We start from the raw sequence: 17,876 nt of genomic DNA, 5'->3' as shown, positions 1-17,876 counted from the left end.
TGTGCTCTGAAGCCATTGCCATGGCCACGGAGGCCCTGGCTGTTATATGCTTTATGACCTCGAGGAACGATTCCTGTTTACCAACTCAGGAGAGGCTGCACGGGATCACAGGGGGAGCACTGGGCTGGGAGTCGGGGGGCCTGGACTCCCTTGGCCCTGACAGTCACCTACTGTGTGACCCTGGGCGAGTCTCTTCCTTTCCCTGAGCCTCAGCTCCCTTGTCTAGAAAGAAAGGAGGGGACTGAGAAGTCCCCAAAGCCGCTTCCAGTGACAGCTGCCCATACTCAGACCATTGCCAGAGGCGTTCAAGCCATGAAGGGTATTTTGCTGGCCGGCAGCTCCCGGAGCTGCCAGAGGATGAAGGAGCCTGCAAATATTGCTGCTGTTGTTCTTGTTCTTATTGTTGTTCGTGTGATTTCTAAGGCTGTGAAGGCAGGGCAAGGGCTGCAGGCTGAAAACAGAAGGCCAGGCCTGGCAAGATGGTTTGGGAACTTTCCACTGCAGGGTCCAGGGACGGCGGAAAGTCCCCAGGTCCTCAGCAAAAGCCCACCCCTGGGCCTGGACCACAGTGAGGCTGGGAGGCAGATGGAAGGCAAGCACAGCCCCCACCACACTCACCAGCCCACAGAGTGGCCCAGAGGCCACCCTCTCTCCAGCCAGCCTGAAGATGCCAGGGGAGAAAAATAAAACCAGCCCCCAGACCAGCCCCCACTGGAAAGGGAGGCCAGCTCTGCTCGGAAGGAGCAGCAGTGAGGTGATGTCTGGCTTCTATTCCATATCATAAATAAGTTATTAACCCAGGGCAGACAGTAAGGCACAGCCATGAGGAAACTAGGGAGGTGAGACTGCAAGATCAGACTGCCTTGAGGACTGGAAAACCAGCCAGGGCCTTGACCCTGGGCCACTCAGACAGAGGCCCCAATGGGATGGGGCCTTTCGGAAGCAAGAGCACTAGAATGGGTGTCCAGGGGTCTGGAAACGAACCCACTGTGGATCTTGCCTGAGTTTCTATATTTATGCCAAAAGATAAATAATAATAATAACAGCAAATGCTACCATTTACTGTTCTGGGCACCATAGCAGCACTTTTAAATGCTTGATTTCTAATTAACAAACTGTGGTAAGGGGGTTCCTGCTGTGGCTCAGCAGGTTAAGAACCTGACATAGTGTCCATGAGAATGCAGTTCCCATCCCTGGCCTCCCTCAGTAGGCTAAGGATCCAGTGTTGCCACAAGCTGTGACAGAGATCACAGATGCCGCTCAGATCCAGTATTGCTGTGGCTGTGGCATAGGCTGGCAGCCTGGGAACTTCCATTTGCCATGGGTGCAGCCTTTAAAAAAAAAAAAAAAAGAACTACAGTAGGGATGCCTACTTCACAGACACAGGAAAAAAATAACCCAATTGCAAATGGGCAGAAGATCTAAACAGACATTTCTCCAAAGATGACATACAGATGACAAGTAGGCACATAAAAAAGATACTCAATATCACTAATTATTAGAGAAAGGAAAATAAAAACTACAATGAGGTACCACCTCACACTGGGCAGGATGGCCATCATTAATAAGTCTACAAATAACAAACGCTGAAGAGGTTGTGGAGAAAAGGGAACCCTCCTACATGGTTAGTGGGAATGTAATTTGATACAACATTATGGAAAATAGTATGGCGGTTCTTCAGAAAACTAGATATAGAATTACTATATGATCCAGCAATGCCACTCCTAAGCATATATTGTGACAAAACCATAATTCAAAGAAATACACGCACTCCTATGTCCACAGCAACACTATTCACAATAACCAAGACATGGAAACAACCTAAATATCCATTGACAGATGAATGGATACAGAAGATGTAGTACACATACACAATGGAATACTATTCAGCCATAAAAAAGAACAATGTCATTCGCAGCAACATGGATGCAACTAGAGACACTCGTACTAAGTGAAGTAGGTCAGTAAGAGAAAGACAAATATCATATGATACCACTTATATGTGGAATCTAAAATATGACACAAATAAACCTATCTACAAAACAGAAACAGACTCTGTTTTGTAGATAGAGTCTAGAGAACAGACTTGTAGTTGCCAAGGGGGAGAGGGGAAGAAGAGGGATGGACTGGGAGTATGGGGTTAGTAGATGTAAATTATTTCATTTAGAATGGATAAACAACAAGGTCCTACTTAGCACAGGGAACTATATCCAATCTCCTGGGATGGACAATGATAGGAAAGAATATAAAAAAGAATGTATATCTGTATATCTACATCTATCTACATATGTGCATGTATGTATAACTGAGTACTTTGCTGTATAGCAGAAATTGGCACAACACGGTAAATCAATTATACTTTTTAAAAAAGTAAAGTATGCTGATTAAGGCAGAGTTGATAAATATTTGAAACGACTAAAACAAATCAGAGACTGATCATTAATTAAAAAAGAAAAAAAAAGAAGCAGCTGAGTCTCAGAGAGGTCAAGCCACTTGCCCAGGGTCAGTACGAGAGAATGACTGCAAAGATGGCTAAAATAATTCCTCCCGTCCCTGCCCACATGACTCTTTGAAGTAAGACTTTGTCACCCTTCTCGAGAGTCCATTTCCCCACTCTTGGAACACCCAGTCTGGCCTGCAGCTCCCTCCGACCAAGAGAATGCATAGAAGCAACATCATGCAACGTCCAAGACTAAACTTGTAGAGGTCTTGCAGCTTTGGTCTTCACCCTCTTGGTATGCTACGGCAGTGAAAGAAGCTGGTCTTGCCTCCTGGAGGAGGTGAGGCCAGAGAGAGGAGAACTGAGGCCACCCAACCCATAGCCAGCACCAACACTGGACATGTGAATGAGGCCAGCCTGGACCTTCCAGTCTCCAGGGAGCAACCAGCAGAGGAAGCCCCCAGACAACCTACAGACCTGGAGAAAGAAAATGTTATTTTAAGCTCAGCAGTTTTAGGCTGGTCTGTTTCACAGCTGTGGATAACTGATCAGTCACTCACTTTCCCCCCACTGCCTATCTCCCCAGGAAAACCTGGGCTGCCTGCCACCCAGGATTTGGCTGGGGTGAAGGTGCCTCATGCTGACCGCTGCCCCTGCCTGCAGTCCCCACACCACAGCCCCGCAAGAAGGAAGTGGCCACGGGGGACACATGCTACGAAGAACAAGGAGGGCTGCAGGCCACTTTATACCTGAAGACCCACAGTCACCCTGGTGGGGCAGGTCACCCGTTCCCTTTTCTCTCCCAAGAGACAATTTCTTGTTTTCACTGTACAAATATAAACTCTAAAAAGCAGACTGAGAGCTTCTCAGGGAACCAGGTTACCTGACAGCAAACGAGATGAACCAGGTTGCACCTCGCAGAGGACATGAGCTCTGGACGCAGAAGTCACCAGTAAAGGACACCCTGAGGGTCTCACCTTGCTGGCCTGCTCGGGCCCACATGGCATGGCTGCCGGGAGCACACGCTGGGACACACACGCCGGGACACACACACTGGGGCAGTGTGCACAGCTGACCTACAGCGCCTGCCGGGCGGGCAGGAGACCAAATGGTGCTACAAGTGCCACATGTGTCATCGTCAGTCTAGGAGCAGATGGATAGTCGGCCACAGAGAGAAGGACAGGTGCGCTGCCCCTCCCCATCTAACAGGGGTGAGAGGATGCCAACGTGAGCTCTATGCCCCCTCTGAAAGCGAGCCCCTGTGTCCCCTCCCTCTGCAGGCTCACCTCGCATCCGCTGAGGGCCTGCCCTGTGACAGGTACCGGGGTAATAGGGATGCACAGGTGACTAAGCTCAGACTGCCCTTTGGGAGACCAGTGGGAATGTTCCAGGGAAGAATGCCAACTGGGCCAAGAAGCAAGATGCAACCTGAGAAAAAAAACATACAGGCCTAGGTGGAGTTGGGACCAATGGGTTCTGCCTGCCCAGCTCAAGGGCCGGAGACCGCTCTGGGGGTGTCAAGCAGAAAAATGGGGTGCTCCTGACTTCCTCTCCGCTTCTCTCCTGCACCCATGCCTCAGACCCAGCAGACTCAACCAATCTATCCACACCATTTAACAGCAACGGCTGAAGCCTAGCAGGTACTGTGCTAATAAAGCCCTTTGCACACATGACAACTCTTATGCAGTGACAAATATTATCCCCACTTTACAGATGAGGCAAGGGAGGCACAGAGAGATGCAGTCATCACTCAAAGACACACAGCATGTAAAAAACAAGGCTGGGATGTCAACTCAGGCGGTCTGGTTGCAGGGGCCACGCTATCATCCTCTGCACATACTGCTCACTGGCGATCTGAGGTCTCTGGCTCACAGCCCTGCTGCATTGGCTCCACACGCTGTCCTCAAAAATAGAACACTTTGGGAGTTCCCATTGTGGCCCAGGGAGTTAGGGATCCAACTGCAGCACCTTGGGTCCCTGCAGAGGCAAGGGTTCAACACCCGGCCCAGTGCAGTGGGTAGAGGATCTGGTGTTGGCTGCAGACGAGGCAGTGGGTGCAGCTATGGCTTATAGTCTATCCTGGCCTGGGAATTTCCATGTGGCGTGGGTGCCGCTGGAAAAGGGAAAAAAAAAATTGAACACTTGGCTTAAAGATTCTTATTTCTGGAGTTCCCGCTGTGGCGCAGCTGAAACAAACCCGGCTAGAAACCATGAGGTCGTGGGTTCGATCCCTGGCCTTGTTCAGTGGGTTAAGGATCCAGCGTTGCCATGAGCTGTGGTGTAGGTGGCAGACGGGGCTCGGATCTGGGGTTGCTGTGGCCGTGGCTGGCCTCCGATTCGACCCCTAGCCTAGAAACCTCCATATGCCCCGAGTGTGGCCCTAAAAAGCAAAAAAAAAACTTATTTCTGATTTTTCCTTAAAATATTCAAATATGATACCAGGTTGGCACCTCCTTTACATAGGTCATGTCCCCTCCAGAGTGCCACAGTCCCACCTCTCCCATAGCACCTGGCCCTCTTCTCTCTCTTGTGTTACTCCCTGCTCCTGGAGGCAGCTGATGTCACAACCTCCTCTGCCCCATAAGCCCAGCCCTGTGCTCCACTCACAGAGAAATGCCAAACTTTAAGACAGCTTCTGATTTCTGGGAACCAGGTCGCCAAGATGGGGGGATGCCTCAAGCAGAGGGAAGGGGAAGGTACTGTGGGAGGTGTGAATAGCACGAGCAAAGGCAGGGGGCTGCAAAGTGAGGTATGAACACACCAGCCAGGCTGGGGAGGTGGGGAGGGGCCGCAGAACAGGAGCCACCATAGAGGCTGGAGAGGCAGGCAGAGCAAGGAAGCAGGCTCTGCACCAACTCGGCGCCGGATATCCCCAGCCCCTCTCGGGGTGTGAGGGCTGCCAGGCCAAGATGCATGGGGACAGGCCTGCTGGTTGGTTGCGTGAGGGCATCTCTGAAACTCCAGGCCTCCCATTCTATATCCCAGGGCAGGCACAGACGGCAAGGCAAGAGCCGGGAATTCTCGAGGAGCTTCAGGGAAAGCCCACTCACTCCCCAGCCCACAAAGAGCAACCCCAGGGCAAGGACAGACACTGGCACAAAGACATCAGTGAGCCACAGGCAAATCTGCTACAACAGCACTGAGCCAGCATACAACCGGAAAGATTAGCATCTTCCCCCAATACTAATGTGATTCCTGCTTACACACCTCCCATGGCTCCCTATGGCCACAGAGGCAAGTCTAAGCTCCACGGTGAGGCAGAGCTTCTCCAAACATTTTCCTTGCTCCCCTCTCCCATGGAGAGCTGGGAAGACTTGCCATTTCCTGAATCCTGCAAAGACACAGGATTTCTTTCCCTGCAGGTGCCCGTAATTCCTACCTCTTGACTTTAAAAGCTCCTATTGATGCTTTAAAACCCAGTCTAAATGTCCCCTCCCCTGGGAAGCCTTTCCTGAGCACCTCTCCTTCTCAGTACCCACCTCCAGGCCACCTACCAAACACTGGGGTTTAGTGTGGTCTGTCTTGTTCCACGCTGTCTACTGTGCGTGTCAGCCTTCTCTTAACCCGTGGGTTCTGGAGCACAGGGAGAGAGGGAGAGTTTCACCCCTGCATCCCCAGGACCTGGTCAAGGGCCTGATCAGGGAAGGGGCCCACAGATTGTTAATAGAATGCTCCCCTTGGTACCTCTCAGTATGTCCGTCCCCTGGAAGGCATCTAGGGCTACTACGGGCCAGTCGTACGTAATACAGTCCCAGGCACTGAGCAAGCAGGACTTGGCCCATTCTACAGAGAAAGCAGCCCTACAGAGGGGAACCAGAGGCGGCCCAGGTTCACATCAGAGAGCACTGATAAGCTACCTACTATTGCAGTACAAGGGATTCCAACCACATTTATGGTATTTCTCACATTTATGGTATTTAATAATAACTGTTATTACTATAAAAAAGTAATAAATATTACTTTTAATAATCCCTATTTTTAAGGACACACCATAGCTCAGAACCTTCACTTTTTTACATTATTTTTTTTAATCCTCTGAACAACCATATAGACCATTGCTCTCCTTCCCTCCTCACAGATGAGGACTCCTAAGCGCAGAGAGGCTTAGACACTCATTCAAGGTCACTGGTCTGCACCAGAGTGAAGAGACCCCACAATTTCTGCCCCCCTAGACTATCTCCTCCTAACGAGGACTAACAATGCCAGTCACAGGGTTTTCTGTGGGCCTGGAACATTTGTAGCACAAAGGGTAATTCATGTGCAATTCACCCATTTCAAGTGAAGAATTTGGAGTTCCCATCATGGCTCAACGGAAACAAATCTAACTAGTATCCATGAGGACATGGGTTCGATCCCTGGCCTCGCTCAGTGGGTTAAGGAGATGGTGTTGCCGTGAGCTGTGGTCATGGACACAGCTCGGATCCTGCATGGCTGTGGCTGTGGTGTAGACCGGCAGCGACAGCCCCGATTCGACCCCTAGCCTGGGAACCTCCATGTGTTGCAGGTGCGGCCCTAAAAAGACAAAAAATACAAATAAAAAAATGAAGTGAAGAATTTATCGTTTTTAGTATCTGCACAGAGTTGTGCAACCACTACCACAATCAATTTAGGACGTTTCATCAGCCCATAAAGAAAGCCTGGCATATGTAAACTGTCAATCCCCAATACTCTCCCTCCCCAACTTGGCAGGCATTAAAATCCCATTTTAAAGACAAAAGGACTGAGCCTCAGGAAGCTTCTGGGACTTGCATGACAGGCAGGGTGTAGGAAGCAGGGCTGGGACTCTGCCTCCCCTGCCCTCTCCCCTTATCGCCTGCCAGGGGTCTACTCTGTAACCAGTTAAAAATGCACGTTCTGCAGAGGGTGGAAAACAGAACCAGATGGTGACAAATCTTACACGTGCAGCAGCTTCCGTGCCAGGCTCATGACTCACAGAGGCACTGAAGGCAAAGCGGGGAACGCGAGGCAGCCCAGCCCCCATCACCCCAGTGGAGGGGCAGCGACAGCAGTGGGGCAAGTGGCCTCCAGGAGGCTGGCAGTCTGGGTTCCAGATGGTATGGGGGCCTCACGTTGCTGACCCATTCCTGCACCCACAACCCCGCCAGGACCCACAAAGTACTGGCCCTCACCCCACGTCTCCATGTGCCTCCCGGGTATTCAGAGCCACAATTGCAAGCAGAGGATCTGTTCTGCACCTGGCCTCCAGCTGGGGGTCCTGAGATGACCCAGGCCTGCATGCCCTGAGGTTGGGGGGGTGGTCACAGGAGCACTGGGGGGAACTCTGCATGGACTGGCCAAGCTCCCTAAGAGAGCAGACTGCCCCCCACTGCCTGGGCACATTCCCAAGTTGGGACCCCAGCATCTGAAAGCTGCCCCCAACCCCAGAGGGAACACTCTGCAGGTATAGCTAGGCCTCCCCACACCCTGTATTTTCCTCCCTAACACTCTCAGGCCTGCCCTGGCTCAGTAGTTCTCTCTGCTGGCCAAGGGCCCGGCACTTTCTTTCATGTTTATTATGTCTGAAGTTTTGAGCCAACACCACCTCCTCCAGGAGCTTTCCCTGATGCCCTAACCAAATAACCGGGTCCTCCCGCTGCTGCCTCACATAGGACTGGAACTGTCTGCTTTGATGTCTGGGACCCCATTACCTTCCAGGCTCATCCAGGGCAGGTGTCCCAGCTTCATTCCTGGGTCCCTTCCCCAACCCCCTCTCCCCGCTATGATACACCAGGCCCTCCAACAGCGCAGGTGGGAAGTGAGTTAAGGGCCCCTTCCTCAGTTTCAGGCATGATTTAATCTTAGCACAAAGACCCTGCCCAGCGTCTATCCCAGGGGCTGTGACTACGGGATGGCAGGAGAAGTGGAAGGGGTCACGGTCATTGACTCCTGCTGCAAGTTCCAGCTGGAAATGAGGATCATTGAGTCACCCGTTGAGACATAGTGCTTCTCACCAGAGCAGCTGAAGTCCAAACGGCTGGAAGTCTGTCCACACAGAGGAAGGTTTGTTCACACCATCTTACAACTGGAAGGTCTGCTTGGCCTGAGGGCCGAGCTCAGGATTGGCATCTTTCCTCGCTGCACCTGCAGCCCCACCAGCCTGGCATGGAGCAGATCCCAGGCACGGCCAGGGAGGGAGGTGTCAACGATTTACAGCAGCCTGGTTTCAAATCCTCCAGCGAGGCCTGCCCCATGTCACAAAGCAGCAAGGCCAGAACAAAAGGGGCTCTGAGCTCATCCATTCCCAGCTCCATAATACACCCAGGAGGCAAGTGAGGCCTAGAGAAGGACGGCAGCTTGCTCAAGGACACACAGTCGTGTCTCCCAACTCCCGGCTCAGACTCTCCTCAGGTAACAGGCTGATGCATCCCCACCATGGGCCTGCTCTCCTAGCCTGCCCTTCCTTCAAGGTCAGAAGACCCACCTGCCCAGTGTGTCTTCTAGGATCCCCTTCCTGGCCCCTCTCCAGCATGGTGCTATCTCACTGGCAAGCTCTTTCCTCTGCCCAGAATGCCCTCCCGACACTCTGGCCCCAGAAAACTTCTCTTCATCCCTCAAAGCCCAATTCAAACATTACCTTCTGTAAGACAAAGATAATAATCACTCCCATTTACCAAATACCCACCCCCACTGTGTTATGGGAAACCAAAAAAAAAAACTGTTTTTTTTTGTCTTTTTGTCTTTTCTAGGGCCACTCCTGCGGCATATGGAGGTACCCAGGCTAGGGGTCAATTTGGAGCTGTAGCCACCGGCCTACACCACAGCCACAGCAATGTGGGATCCAAGCCACATCTGCAACCTACACCACAGCTCATGGCAAATCCTCAACCCACTGAGTGAGGCCAGGGATCGAACCCGCAACCTCATGGTTCCTAGTCGGATTCGTTAACCATGGAGCCATGACAGGAACTCCGAAAACCAAAATTTAATGTTAAAACAACTTGGGGGGTGCTTCTAGCTTAGTGCCCAAGTCGTTGAGGGTAGGGAACTGACTCCCTGCAAAGCAGGGTAACAGCAATAACTGTGGACACACCTTACACAACTGAAATGCTTTACAAACTATAAAGTCCTGTGCCAACAGAAGCTTTCTCTATTACCTTCACATTTCCTCCCCATGACTCAGCTTCCCCATCTACACCTTGGATGAAGCTAAAGGATACACATTAACGGTATGTGTGCTGTACCCAGGCTATGGCAAAGCGTCATGATTGTCAGTGTAATAAATAACAAATTTATGTCACTTTCGTTTTCTTACATTTCCCCGTGGACCATGCTAAGTCCTTTTTTTTTTTTTTTTTTTTTTTAGAACAAATGACTTCAGCATTGGAGATGTGGAAGGAGATGGGGTTAAGATCCAGAGACCATGTAAAGATACAGAGTTAAATCTCATCAGAAAGGCAGCACTGTGGCCTTTGAGTCCAAAGGGGCTCAGTTGGGTCACTCCGAATAGCCCTTGCTCTCACGGGACACAAGGCAGTTTTCCGGAGTGGGCTGGAAGTGAGGAACTCCCTGCCTTGGGCCAGGGGGACCCTGTGCTGGGCTGGGGTCCCTGTCAGGGACCTAGCTGGGGAGACCCCTGGGAGCTAGATTTAGGGAGCAGCCTCTGGAGACAGCCGAGGGCACAAGCAGGGGCCCAGCCTGAGGCTCAGCTCGTGAGGTCCACCCTGGCCTCTCAACAAAAGCTAGGGGACCAGGTGAGCCACTCCCTGAGCCTCAGTTCCACTACAGAACAGGCTTCCAGAAGCCACAACCATGGACAGCCTCCAAGGCCCAACCCAGCTTCTGCAAAGGTCACACAGAGCCAAGGGGCAGTGAGCACTGCCCCTCTTTGGACGAATGAGAAGAGTAAAGCCCAGAGAGGGGGAGTGACAGGCGCAGATCACACAGCCGATGAGGCCACCAAAAGTCAGCCACGTTGGCTGAGCACCCAGCACGCAGTGACCACGTGTCAAGGGCTGCTGAGCTGGTTCAATGACAAGAAAGTTTCAAGGGTGCAAAAGGGATGGGCAGTTCCTTAGTAATGATGATAGTCATCCACTCATGCTTTTAGGTTCCCATGGACGTTTCTGGAGATAGTCAAGGAAACAGCAGAGCAGCTCTGTCACTGAACAGCTTACAGCGCCCACGGCTGATGACTGCAGGAGGTCAGCCTGTCATTCAGCCAAGCCACCAGCGAGCACTGGCGCTTGCCGTCTCTCCACCTGCACGGACCCCGCACCTCTGGGTGATTGCTCACATCACTCGGGATTGTCAACCAGAACTTGTGGCCGCAGCACAGCGCTAGCCACAGGCTGACCAAGGGCTCTTGCTGAGGAGCGTCCTGGGTCTGCTGAGCCAGGGCGGGCTGGCAGCCAAGGCTCACCCTGGCATCAGGACAAGGTCTCAGCCTTCTCCAGCTGTCCTTACAACCTGCGTTCCTCCACAGAACCCTTGCATTCCAAGTGATTTCAGAGCAAACCCAGGTCTGAAAACCAACCACTGCCTAGACCATGTTTCTCCATGGGGGGAGGAGGGGCTCTAGTGCCCCCAATGGGGCAAAAATTCATTCTTCAGAAGGCAAAAAAATTACTCCTTTCCAAATACAAAGCACAGCTATACACAGAATTCATAAACAAATATCCAGTATATCTGTGGTATTAAAATTTCATTGAAGAGTGATTAGGAAAAAAATGTCTAAAAAGGTTTCTCGTGGAAAGGATGATGAAAAAAAAGAGGGAGAAACCCTGGTCCAGACCAAGGTAGCCGGGGCATTCAGCGGGAAGACACCTCTTAAAGTTGGGAAAACTGTACAAAGGGCTCCCAGCCCTGCCCCTCAGGAAAGACCCCCACCCCCACCTCCTTACCACCCCCTCCTGGCTCCTCCCCTTTCAAGCGGAAAGGCAGAGGGGCAAGCAGGTCCTTTCCAGGACATCGGCTCGTCCCTGGCAAAGTAGAGACCAGGGAAACAGCAGCCATCAAGGCTCTGGGGCTGCCGCACAGGCTCACGAGGGCCTGACACATCAAGGATGGAGCTGCAAGGAATGGGATCCAGCCTGAGTTGAGTGTGAGAAGGAGAGCTGTTTGGTTTACAGCATGGAGCCAACTAGCAGGGGCTTCCCTGTGCCTGGGAGGAGGAAGCAGATCCTGAGAAAAGGAACTCAGAGCAGAGAGTCACAGACGAGCAGGCTGGCTTCAGGACTAGAGATGGTGGGGCATGAGGAAGAATAGAGAAGTAAAAACAATAATAGCAGCTGATGCCGACACTCTTGACCATGTGCCAAGCAGGTGCCAACCACCGGCCGCGCTGCCTGGCAAGGGAGGTCATATTTTCATCACCAGCATGTCAGCTCCAGGAGGCCAGGGGCTGTGTCTATCTCAGGCACAGCACCCGGACAGTGCTGGGCACGTGGAGCACACACAGGAAGTATGCGCCGAATGAATAATCCCCGCTTCACACAGAAGGGAAAAGACCATGGGAAGGCAAGTGACTTATCAAAATCTCTTGGCTTGTGAGTGACACAGACAGGATTCAACCCCAGCAGAGCCCGCCCTCCGCAGGTCTGCAGGTGTCTACACTCAGAGACCCCTCACAGGTAAGCGTTGGTCCCGGTGGGTCAGCACACAGTAAGGGGATGAACAGGATAAGGTGCCATCCAATCTCAGCCACTTCACAGCTGGTAGGGTGTGAACCTGGAGTCAGGGGGGGGCATGGGGCATGCAGGGTTCTCTCTGGAAGGCAGCGCGGTCCCCAGCTTGGCCCAGACTGCAGGCCGTGCCCACAGGAATCCCAAACACATGGGAGCCAAGGAGGAAACCATAATGATCTGGTTTGGGAGGGGGATGGAGTGGGGCAGGAGGATGAGGGATGGGGGTGCAGCTTGATGAAAGGCTTGTCCCTTACCAATCCGTCGCAGTTGCTGATGGCGACAGCCGCCCCTGGCATGCCCGTGACACCCCCGGTGTAGACACACTCCCTCCGCAAGGGCTGTCGGAACAGCTCCCGGAAATCCTCATGCCACTCCACCGAGGCTCCAGGTACCACCAGCCGCCGGTTGGGCCGCAGGTGTAAGTGCAGTTCCTCCCCAAAAACAGTGACATTGAAGTAGAGGGAGGAGCGGCCCACCCTGCCCGGCTGCAAGGTCACTCCTTTGGGGCGCAGTGGGCTTCGAGCCACCCGCAGGTGACCAGAGTGTGACAGAGGTGCAGGTGGCCGGTCCGCCTCTGTACTCCCTGCAGAGGCTGCTGCTGGCCCAGATACCACGTGGGAGAGGAAACGTCCCCGAAAATCTGTGCTGCAGGGCACTGTCACACCATAGTCACTGAGCTTTCTTGAGAGGCGCAGCTCTGTTGGACACAAAGAAAGAGTTATTTCAGTGCCATCTGTGCAGAGAGAGGGAGGGAGGTGTAAATCCCATGGGGGCAGATCGGCAACCTTGAGCATCACCTTGGAGAGACCCCTTAGCCCAAGAGCATCCATTTCTCATCTAGTACTTCCTGAGCGTCTGGATCTCTGCACATGGATGACCGGTGTTCAAGTTCATAAATTGCTGGATGTAAATTGCTCTCTATAGTTCCCAGGTCCTTGTTACACTTAGCAGAGGAAAACAATCGATGCCAAACAGAGTCCTGTCACTCTAGCAACAAGCCTTCCAACCTTGGGCACTACGGAGGAAATTCCCCGAGAGCCCCTCGGGCAGAGAGGGATGGCTGAGTGTTGCCAAACTCCCCCGCCCCCCATGCATTGAAGTCACCAGCCCAGTCTGGGGTAGGGCCCTCCTCGCCTGGAACACAGCTGGCAAAACAAACACACCTAGAAACCCAGGGGATCCTGGGCACGTGTCAAGGAGAGAGGAGGAGCCAGAGAGGGAAGGGATGGAATACAGGTTCTACATTTTTCCAAGTTTAGAAAGAAAACTTTTTTAAGCAGCACAGTGGCTGCGGAGATTTCTACATGGCCCAGCCCCAAGCCGGGTAAATATAGATCTTCAAAAATAAAAGGAGACTTGCAGGGGTGACCTGCCCACTCGGACTGAATTAAGTGTGAGGTCATGGCCCCATGCTCCAGGCTGCATGCCAGCGGCCCGTCCTCACACAGCTCTAGCTGAGCCCAGCCAGGCCGGGCAGGAATGACAGCTCCCTGGCTTCCAGGCCTAGTGATTCATGGAAAGGAGTTTAGGAGGAATTTTCATTTCCACACACGGCTCTATCTCTTGTCTCCCCAGCCAGCCCTTCACCGCACAGATAAAACCTAGAAAATGATGTGTCCTGAAAATCCCTTATGGCCAAGGCTGTTATTGGTGGGGGAGGATTAACTCTCTTCTGGTTTGACCCATCATGGCAGAAGACCCCCAAGACGTCAGCAAGAGGGATCTGGCTGAGTACATGAACAGAGCTCAAAGACAAGGAGGCACTCTGCCTGGAAATGACCAGAGGGCCCCCCGCCCCCCCGGCCCCTGCCCATGCTCAGAGCCATCAGGAGGGCACCCCACACTGCAAGGTGAGGGTGGAGTGTGTGTGAGAGGGAGTCTGCATAGCACAGTGTGAGAATGCTGGGGAGGAGGGAGGTACGTGTGTTTCTGTGCAGGAATACGGGTGCCCGTGTTCGCTGGCGTGTGGGGCAACCACCTGCTAGCCTGATTCTGTGTGAGGGACAAACACACGCACATACGTGTACACATGCGTACAAACTGGAGATAGAGAACACACTGAAAGAGAAAAACACACAGGAGAGAGGGCGAGGGAAACAGAGAAATTAACAGAGAGACAAAGAGACAGACACACGGCCCTTAAGAAAAAACTATCTCCAAATCCTCTCCTGGGCTCTCTCGTGCCAGAAAGGGACAGAAATCACCGGACAGCGTCGGTGGCACCGGGGTAAGGAAAAAAAGAGCTCAGCCCCGGTGTGCGCACCGCCTCCCATCCTGGCACTCTGAGGCCGCCCTGACCCTCGCGCACCCTGGACCCCGCGCGCCCTACCCGCACGCACCTGGGGTCCGGCTACCCGCGGCAGCGGCGCAGAGCGCACAGTGCAAGAGCAGCAAGCAGGACAGCAGCGCGCAGAGAGGAGCCATGTGGCCGCTTGGGCGCGCCAGCCGGGCAGGCGCCGAGCCCCGGGCTCCGGGCTGCGGGCGAAATGGGGCGCACTCAGGGCTCGGGCTGGCCTCCGCCTCCTCTGCCGCCGCCTCCTGCCTCGCAGCCTCTCGCCGCCCGCTCCTGGCCCCCTGTGCGGCGCCGCAGCCTAGACCGCTGGCTCCGGGCGCCCGAGGCTGCCGGCGGGAGAGCGGAGCGGTCGACGCGCCAGCGCCCCCAGTGCCAACTGCCGGCGGGTCTGTCCGCCAGCGCCTTGACGCTCCAGTACGCTGCAGGAGCCCGGCTAGGGGACTACGGGGCGGGCCGGGGGTGGGCACACTGGAGGGGCGGGGCCGGGCGCGGGTTGGAGCTGGGGGCGCAGCGCGCCCGGGGGCGGGGCGCGGGCCTGGGGAGCGCGGCCCCAAGGATCGGAAGTGTCGCGCGGAGCCAGAGCTGGGGCTCGGGGAGCCCTGGGCGAGTGTCCCCCTCAGCCACATGGGCTCCCGCGGGACGAGGGGCCTTACTTGCTTTCCCAGGCTCCTCTGTCCCCCTTGCTTGACTGCGGGGGGACCCCTCTCCAGAGCCACTGGGCTGATGGGATGTCCCACTCCTTTTGGATGGGGAGACAGTGAACGCCCCCACTCCCAGACCCCCACCCTCCGCTCCAAAAGAGCATCTCCTTTCTCTCTTAGTGGTCTTGATGCCCCCAGCCACCTTCCACACCTTGGGTCTACTCAGTTTGCAGACTACAGCTTCCTGGGCCCCCAAGTGCAGTGACTGGCCTGTATTCCAGTCAAGAGCAGGGCGAGACGAAGTGAGAAGAGAGTCCTGGCTTTACAGTCAAACAGCTCAGATTGAAATCCTAACTCTGAGCCTCGGTTTCTTCAGTCTGTGACATGTGTGTTAATGATAACACATAGTATGTGTTCAATAAATAATAACTGTCTTCCAATTCCACCCCTGGCACCGCTGCACCACACACACAGCCTAAGGTGGGAAAAACTGAGTCTGAGAGATGACAGTGGGTGCTGGTTTTGCAATGTTGCTGAGACCCATTTAACAGTCAGGGCAAACAGCCCAACTCCCGCTTTACTCTATAAATGGGTTCCTAACAATCTGTAAATGCACTGTAAATCTAGAAGTGGGAATTGGAGAAAGGAGTTTTGTATTTTGTTTTTGAGACCAGTGGAATAAAAGAATCTTTCTGTAAAGTGTAAGAAGACCCTTAATCTTTCAGCTTCTGAGTTCAGAGATTTTGTTGCAGGACCTTCATAAAGGGAGGCCAACTTACAGATGCAAATTCTCTGACCAGACTTCTCTTGGGAGCCTGAAAGAACTTCTGGGTCCCCTGAAAGAAGACTTGGGTTCTTGCCCTCTTTTCCCCACATGAGGTCTCCCAGTCTGTACCCTCCCTGGGCTCTGGATGGGTTCCCACTTTGTGGGCAGGAAGCTGGAATCTTCATTCTCATGGCCCCTGGACCTGACTCAGGGCCTCTGGAGAGGCAGCACTCGTGGAATGAGTGAAATGATGTCAGGGTTTGGGAGGGCCAGTACACTTAGGAAGAGGGTTCAGAGAGCAGAAGTGACGTGTCCCAGGTCACACAGCTCATTCGCAGCAGAGCTGGCATCAGAACCCAGCATCTAGTGCCAAACAGGAGGAGAAGACCAGAAGAGGGGCCAGGCAACTATTCTAAGCTAGACTCTGCCAAGTACGGCCTAAGTGACCAAGGATAAGTCATTTCCCTCCATGGGGTATCAGAGCTCATCTGTCAAAGTGGAAATGCTGAGGATCACGGGAGTCACAGATGGAAACTTTCAAGTCCCTTGGAAAGGCAGAGTGAGTCCCATCCCAAGCAACATCAGAGCATCCAGTGATTTGAAATGGCAACTCCAAACTATATATTAAGTTGGGGAAGAATAGAGTTCTGGTTCTTTAAGATCCGTGAAGTCAAGGGCCAGACTGTGGGTTTGTTTGGGTTTTTGTTGTTGTTATTGATTTTTTTTGGGGGGTTGGGTTTTTTTGTTTGTTTTGGGGGGTTTTGTTTTGTTTTGTTGGTTTTTAGGGCCACACCTGCAGCATATAGAGGTTCCCAGGCTAGAGATCGAATCAGAGCTGCCTGCCACAGCCACAGCCACAGCCACAGCCACAGCCGCAGCAACATGGGATCCAAGCTGCATCTGTGACCTACACCACAGCTCATGGCAATGCCAGATCCTTAACCTTCTGAGTGAGGCCAAGGATCGAACCCACATCCCCATGGATACTAGCCAGATTCGTTTCTGCTGAGCCACGATGGGAACTTCCCAGATTGTGGTTTTGTGTGTGAGAGCTGATGAAGCAAGGATGTGAGGGGTACACACATGTGTGTCAGTGGGAACTTGCATGAGAGGCTGTGAACCGTCGCCACGCTGGCCCTCCACAAACCCATTAAATGAACTCAGAAAAAAACGGCCTGCCTGCCTTCTCAGGGGCTCAGTTTTCCCAGCTGCAGAGTGGGGGCCCTGGGCAGCAGATGGGAAAAGCCATGGCATGTAATTGCTAATTTTCTCTCTCTGCAGGGCCAACCCAGAGAAGCTTGCCTAGAAAATTCAGGGGCCTGAGCCCCCTCCCTGGACTCCACCCCATACTTCCTGCCTTAGACTCAGTAAGTCAAGAGGGAGCGACTACAGCTGGGACCCCAGAGCTTGACTCACAAACTGTGGGCCGGGGCCTTCCCCGGAGCCAGTCTTGGCAAGCAGTGAGCAAAACCTCACGCTGGCTCTCCATCCCCACCCCCTTCCCTGGGGCTACAATGGTTGCTTTTGTTGGCAAATGTTGTGTGTCCAGGCTCTTTTCTACTGAGGAAGCCTTTGTTAGGAAGAGGGGACATGGGAGCATAGCTCAGAGCCGGGGCCAGAAGATGGGGGAGATGGCTGGGTGGCCGGCCCCATTTCTGGAGATGGTCAGAACCAAAGCAAAGCAATCTATGGGCATCTGCTGAGACCCTCGGGAGGAAGGCAAGTTCTGGGTTCCCAGTCTCTCACCTGAGATTCTGCACAGGGGAAAATGGCTTGGATGTGTCTCTTGCTTACAGCCCTCTGACATTTGTCCAACATCCCACCCATCAGAGGCCCTGGCAGGGGAGGGGAGTCGCAAATAGCTTGCACTGTACCTAGTCAGCAACAAATTGGAAGATGTGACAGGTGCATGAGGAAGCCTGCCAAGCACAGGAGACAAGTGTGCTCTGGATGAAGGAGCAGGGTCAACCACGAGCACCCCCTGAGGAGGAAGGCAGCCCCGGCCACTGGCCCAATCTCCTTTGAGCATAGACAAAACCCCCGAGACGTGAGCGGGAGGTGCCCTGGGACAGGTTCCAAGGCAGAGCCCCACCCCTAACTTGACAGGTTGCCC

The 17,876-nt window shown here is 53.4% G+C and overlaps 1 protein-coding gene across 2 annotated transcripts in view; it reads right to left on the bottom strand.

The window, feature by feature from the left end:
* The window catches only part of ADAMTS14 (ADAM metallopeptidase with thrombospondin type 1 motif 14), a 113,708-nt gene extending 98,950 nt beyond the window's left edge, over positions 1-14,758 (bottom strand). Inside the window, exons 1-2 of one of the 2 annotated variants that reach the window (XR_007132218.1) lie at positions 14,403-14,747; positions 12,318-12,760 (exon numbers count right to left, since the gene is read on the bottom strand). Coding sequence is in view for 1 of the 2 variants with exons in the window: in XM_047760819.1 (XP_047616775.1) it covers positions 12,318-12,760; positions 14,403-14,487 (528 nt within the window). In the remaining variant the exon portion in view is untranslated. Of the gene's footprint in view, positions 1-12,317; positions 12,761-14,402 lie in introns of both variants that reach the window. The other variant, XM_047760819.1, reaches the window with a different exon arrangement.
* Between the last annotated feature and the right edge of the window lie 3,118 nt (positions 14,759-17,876).

The sequence above is a fragment of the Phacochoerus africanus genome, chromosome 15 (assembly GCF_016906955.1).
Source record: "Phacochoerus africanus isolate WHEZ1 chromosome 15, ROS_Pafr_v1, whole genome shotgun sequence".
In the NCBI taxonomy this organism is placed as follows: domain Eukaryota; kingdom Metazoa; phylum Chordata; class Mammalia; order Artiodactyla; family Suidae; genus Phacochoerus; species Phacochoerus africanus.
Note: the sequence above shows the minus strand (reverse complement) of the source record. Positions and strands in the feature narration are given on the sequence as shown.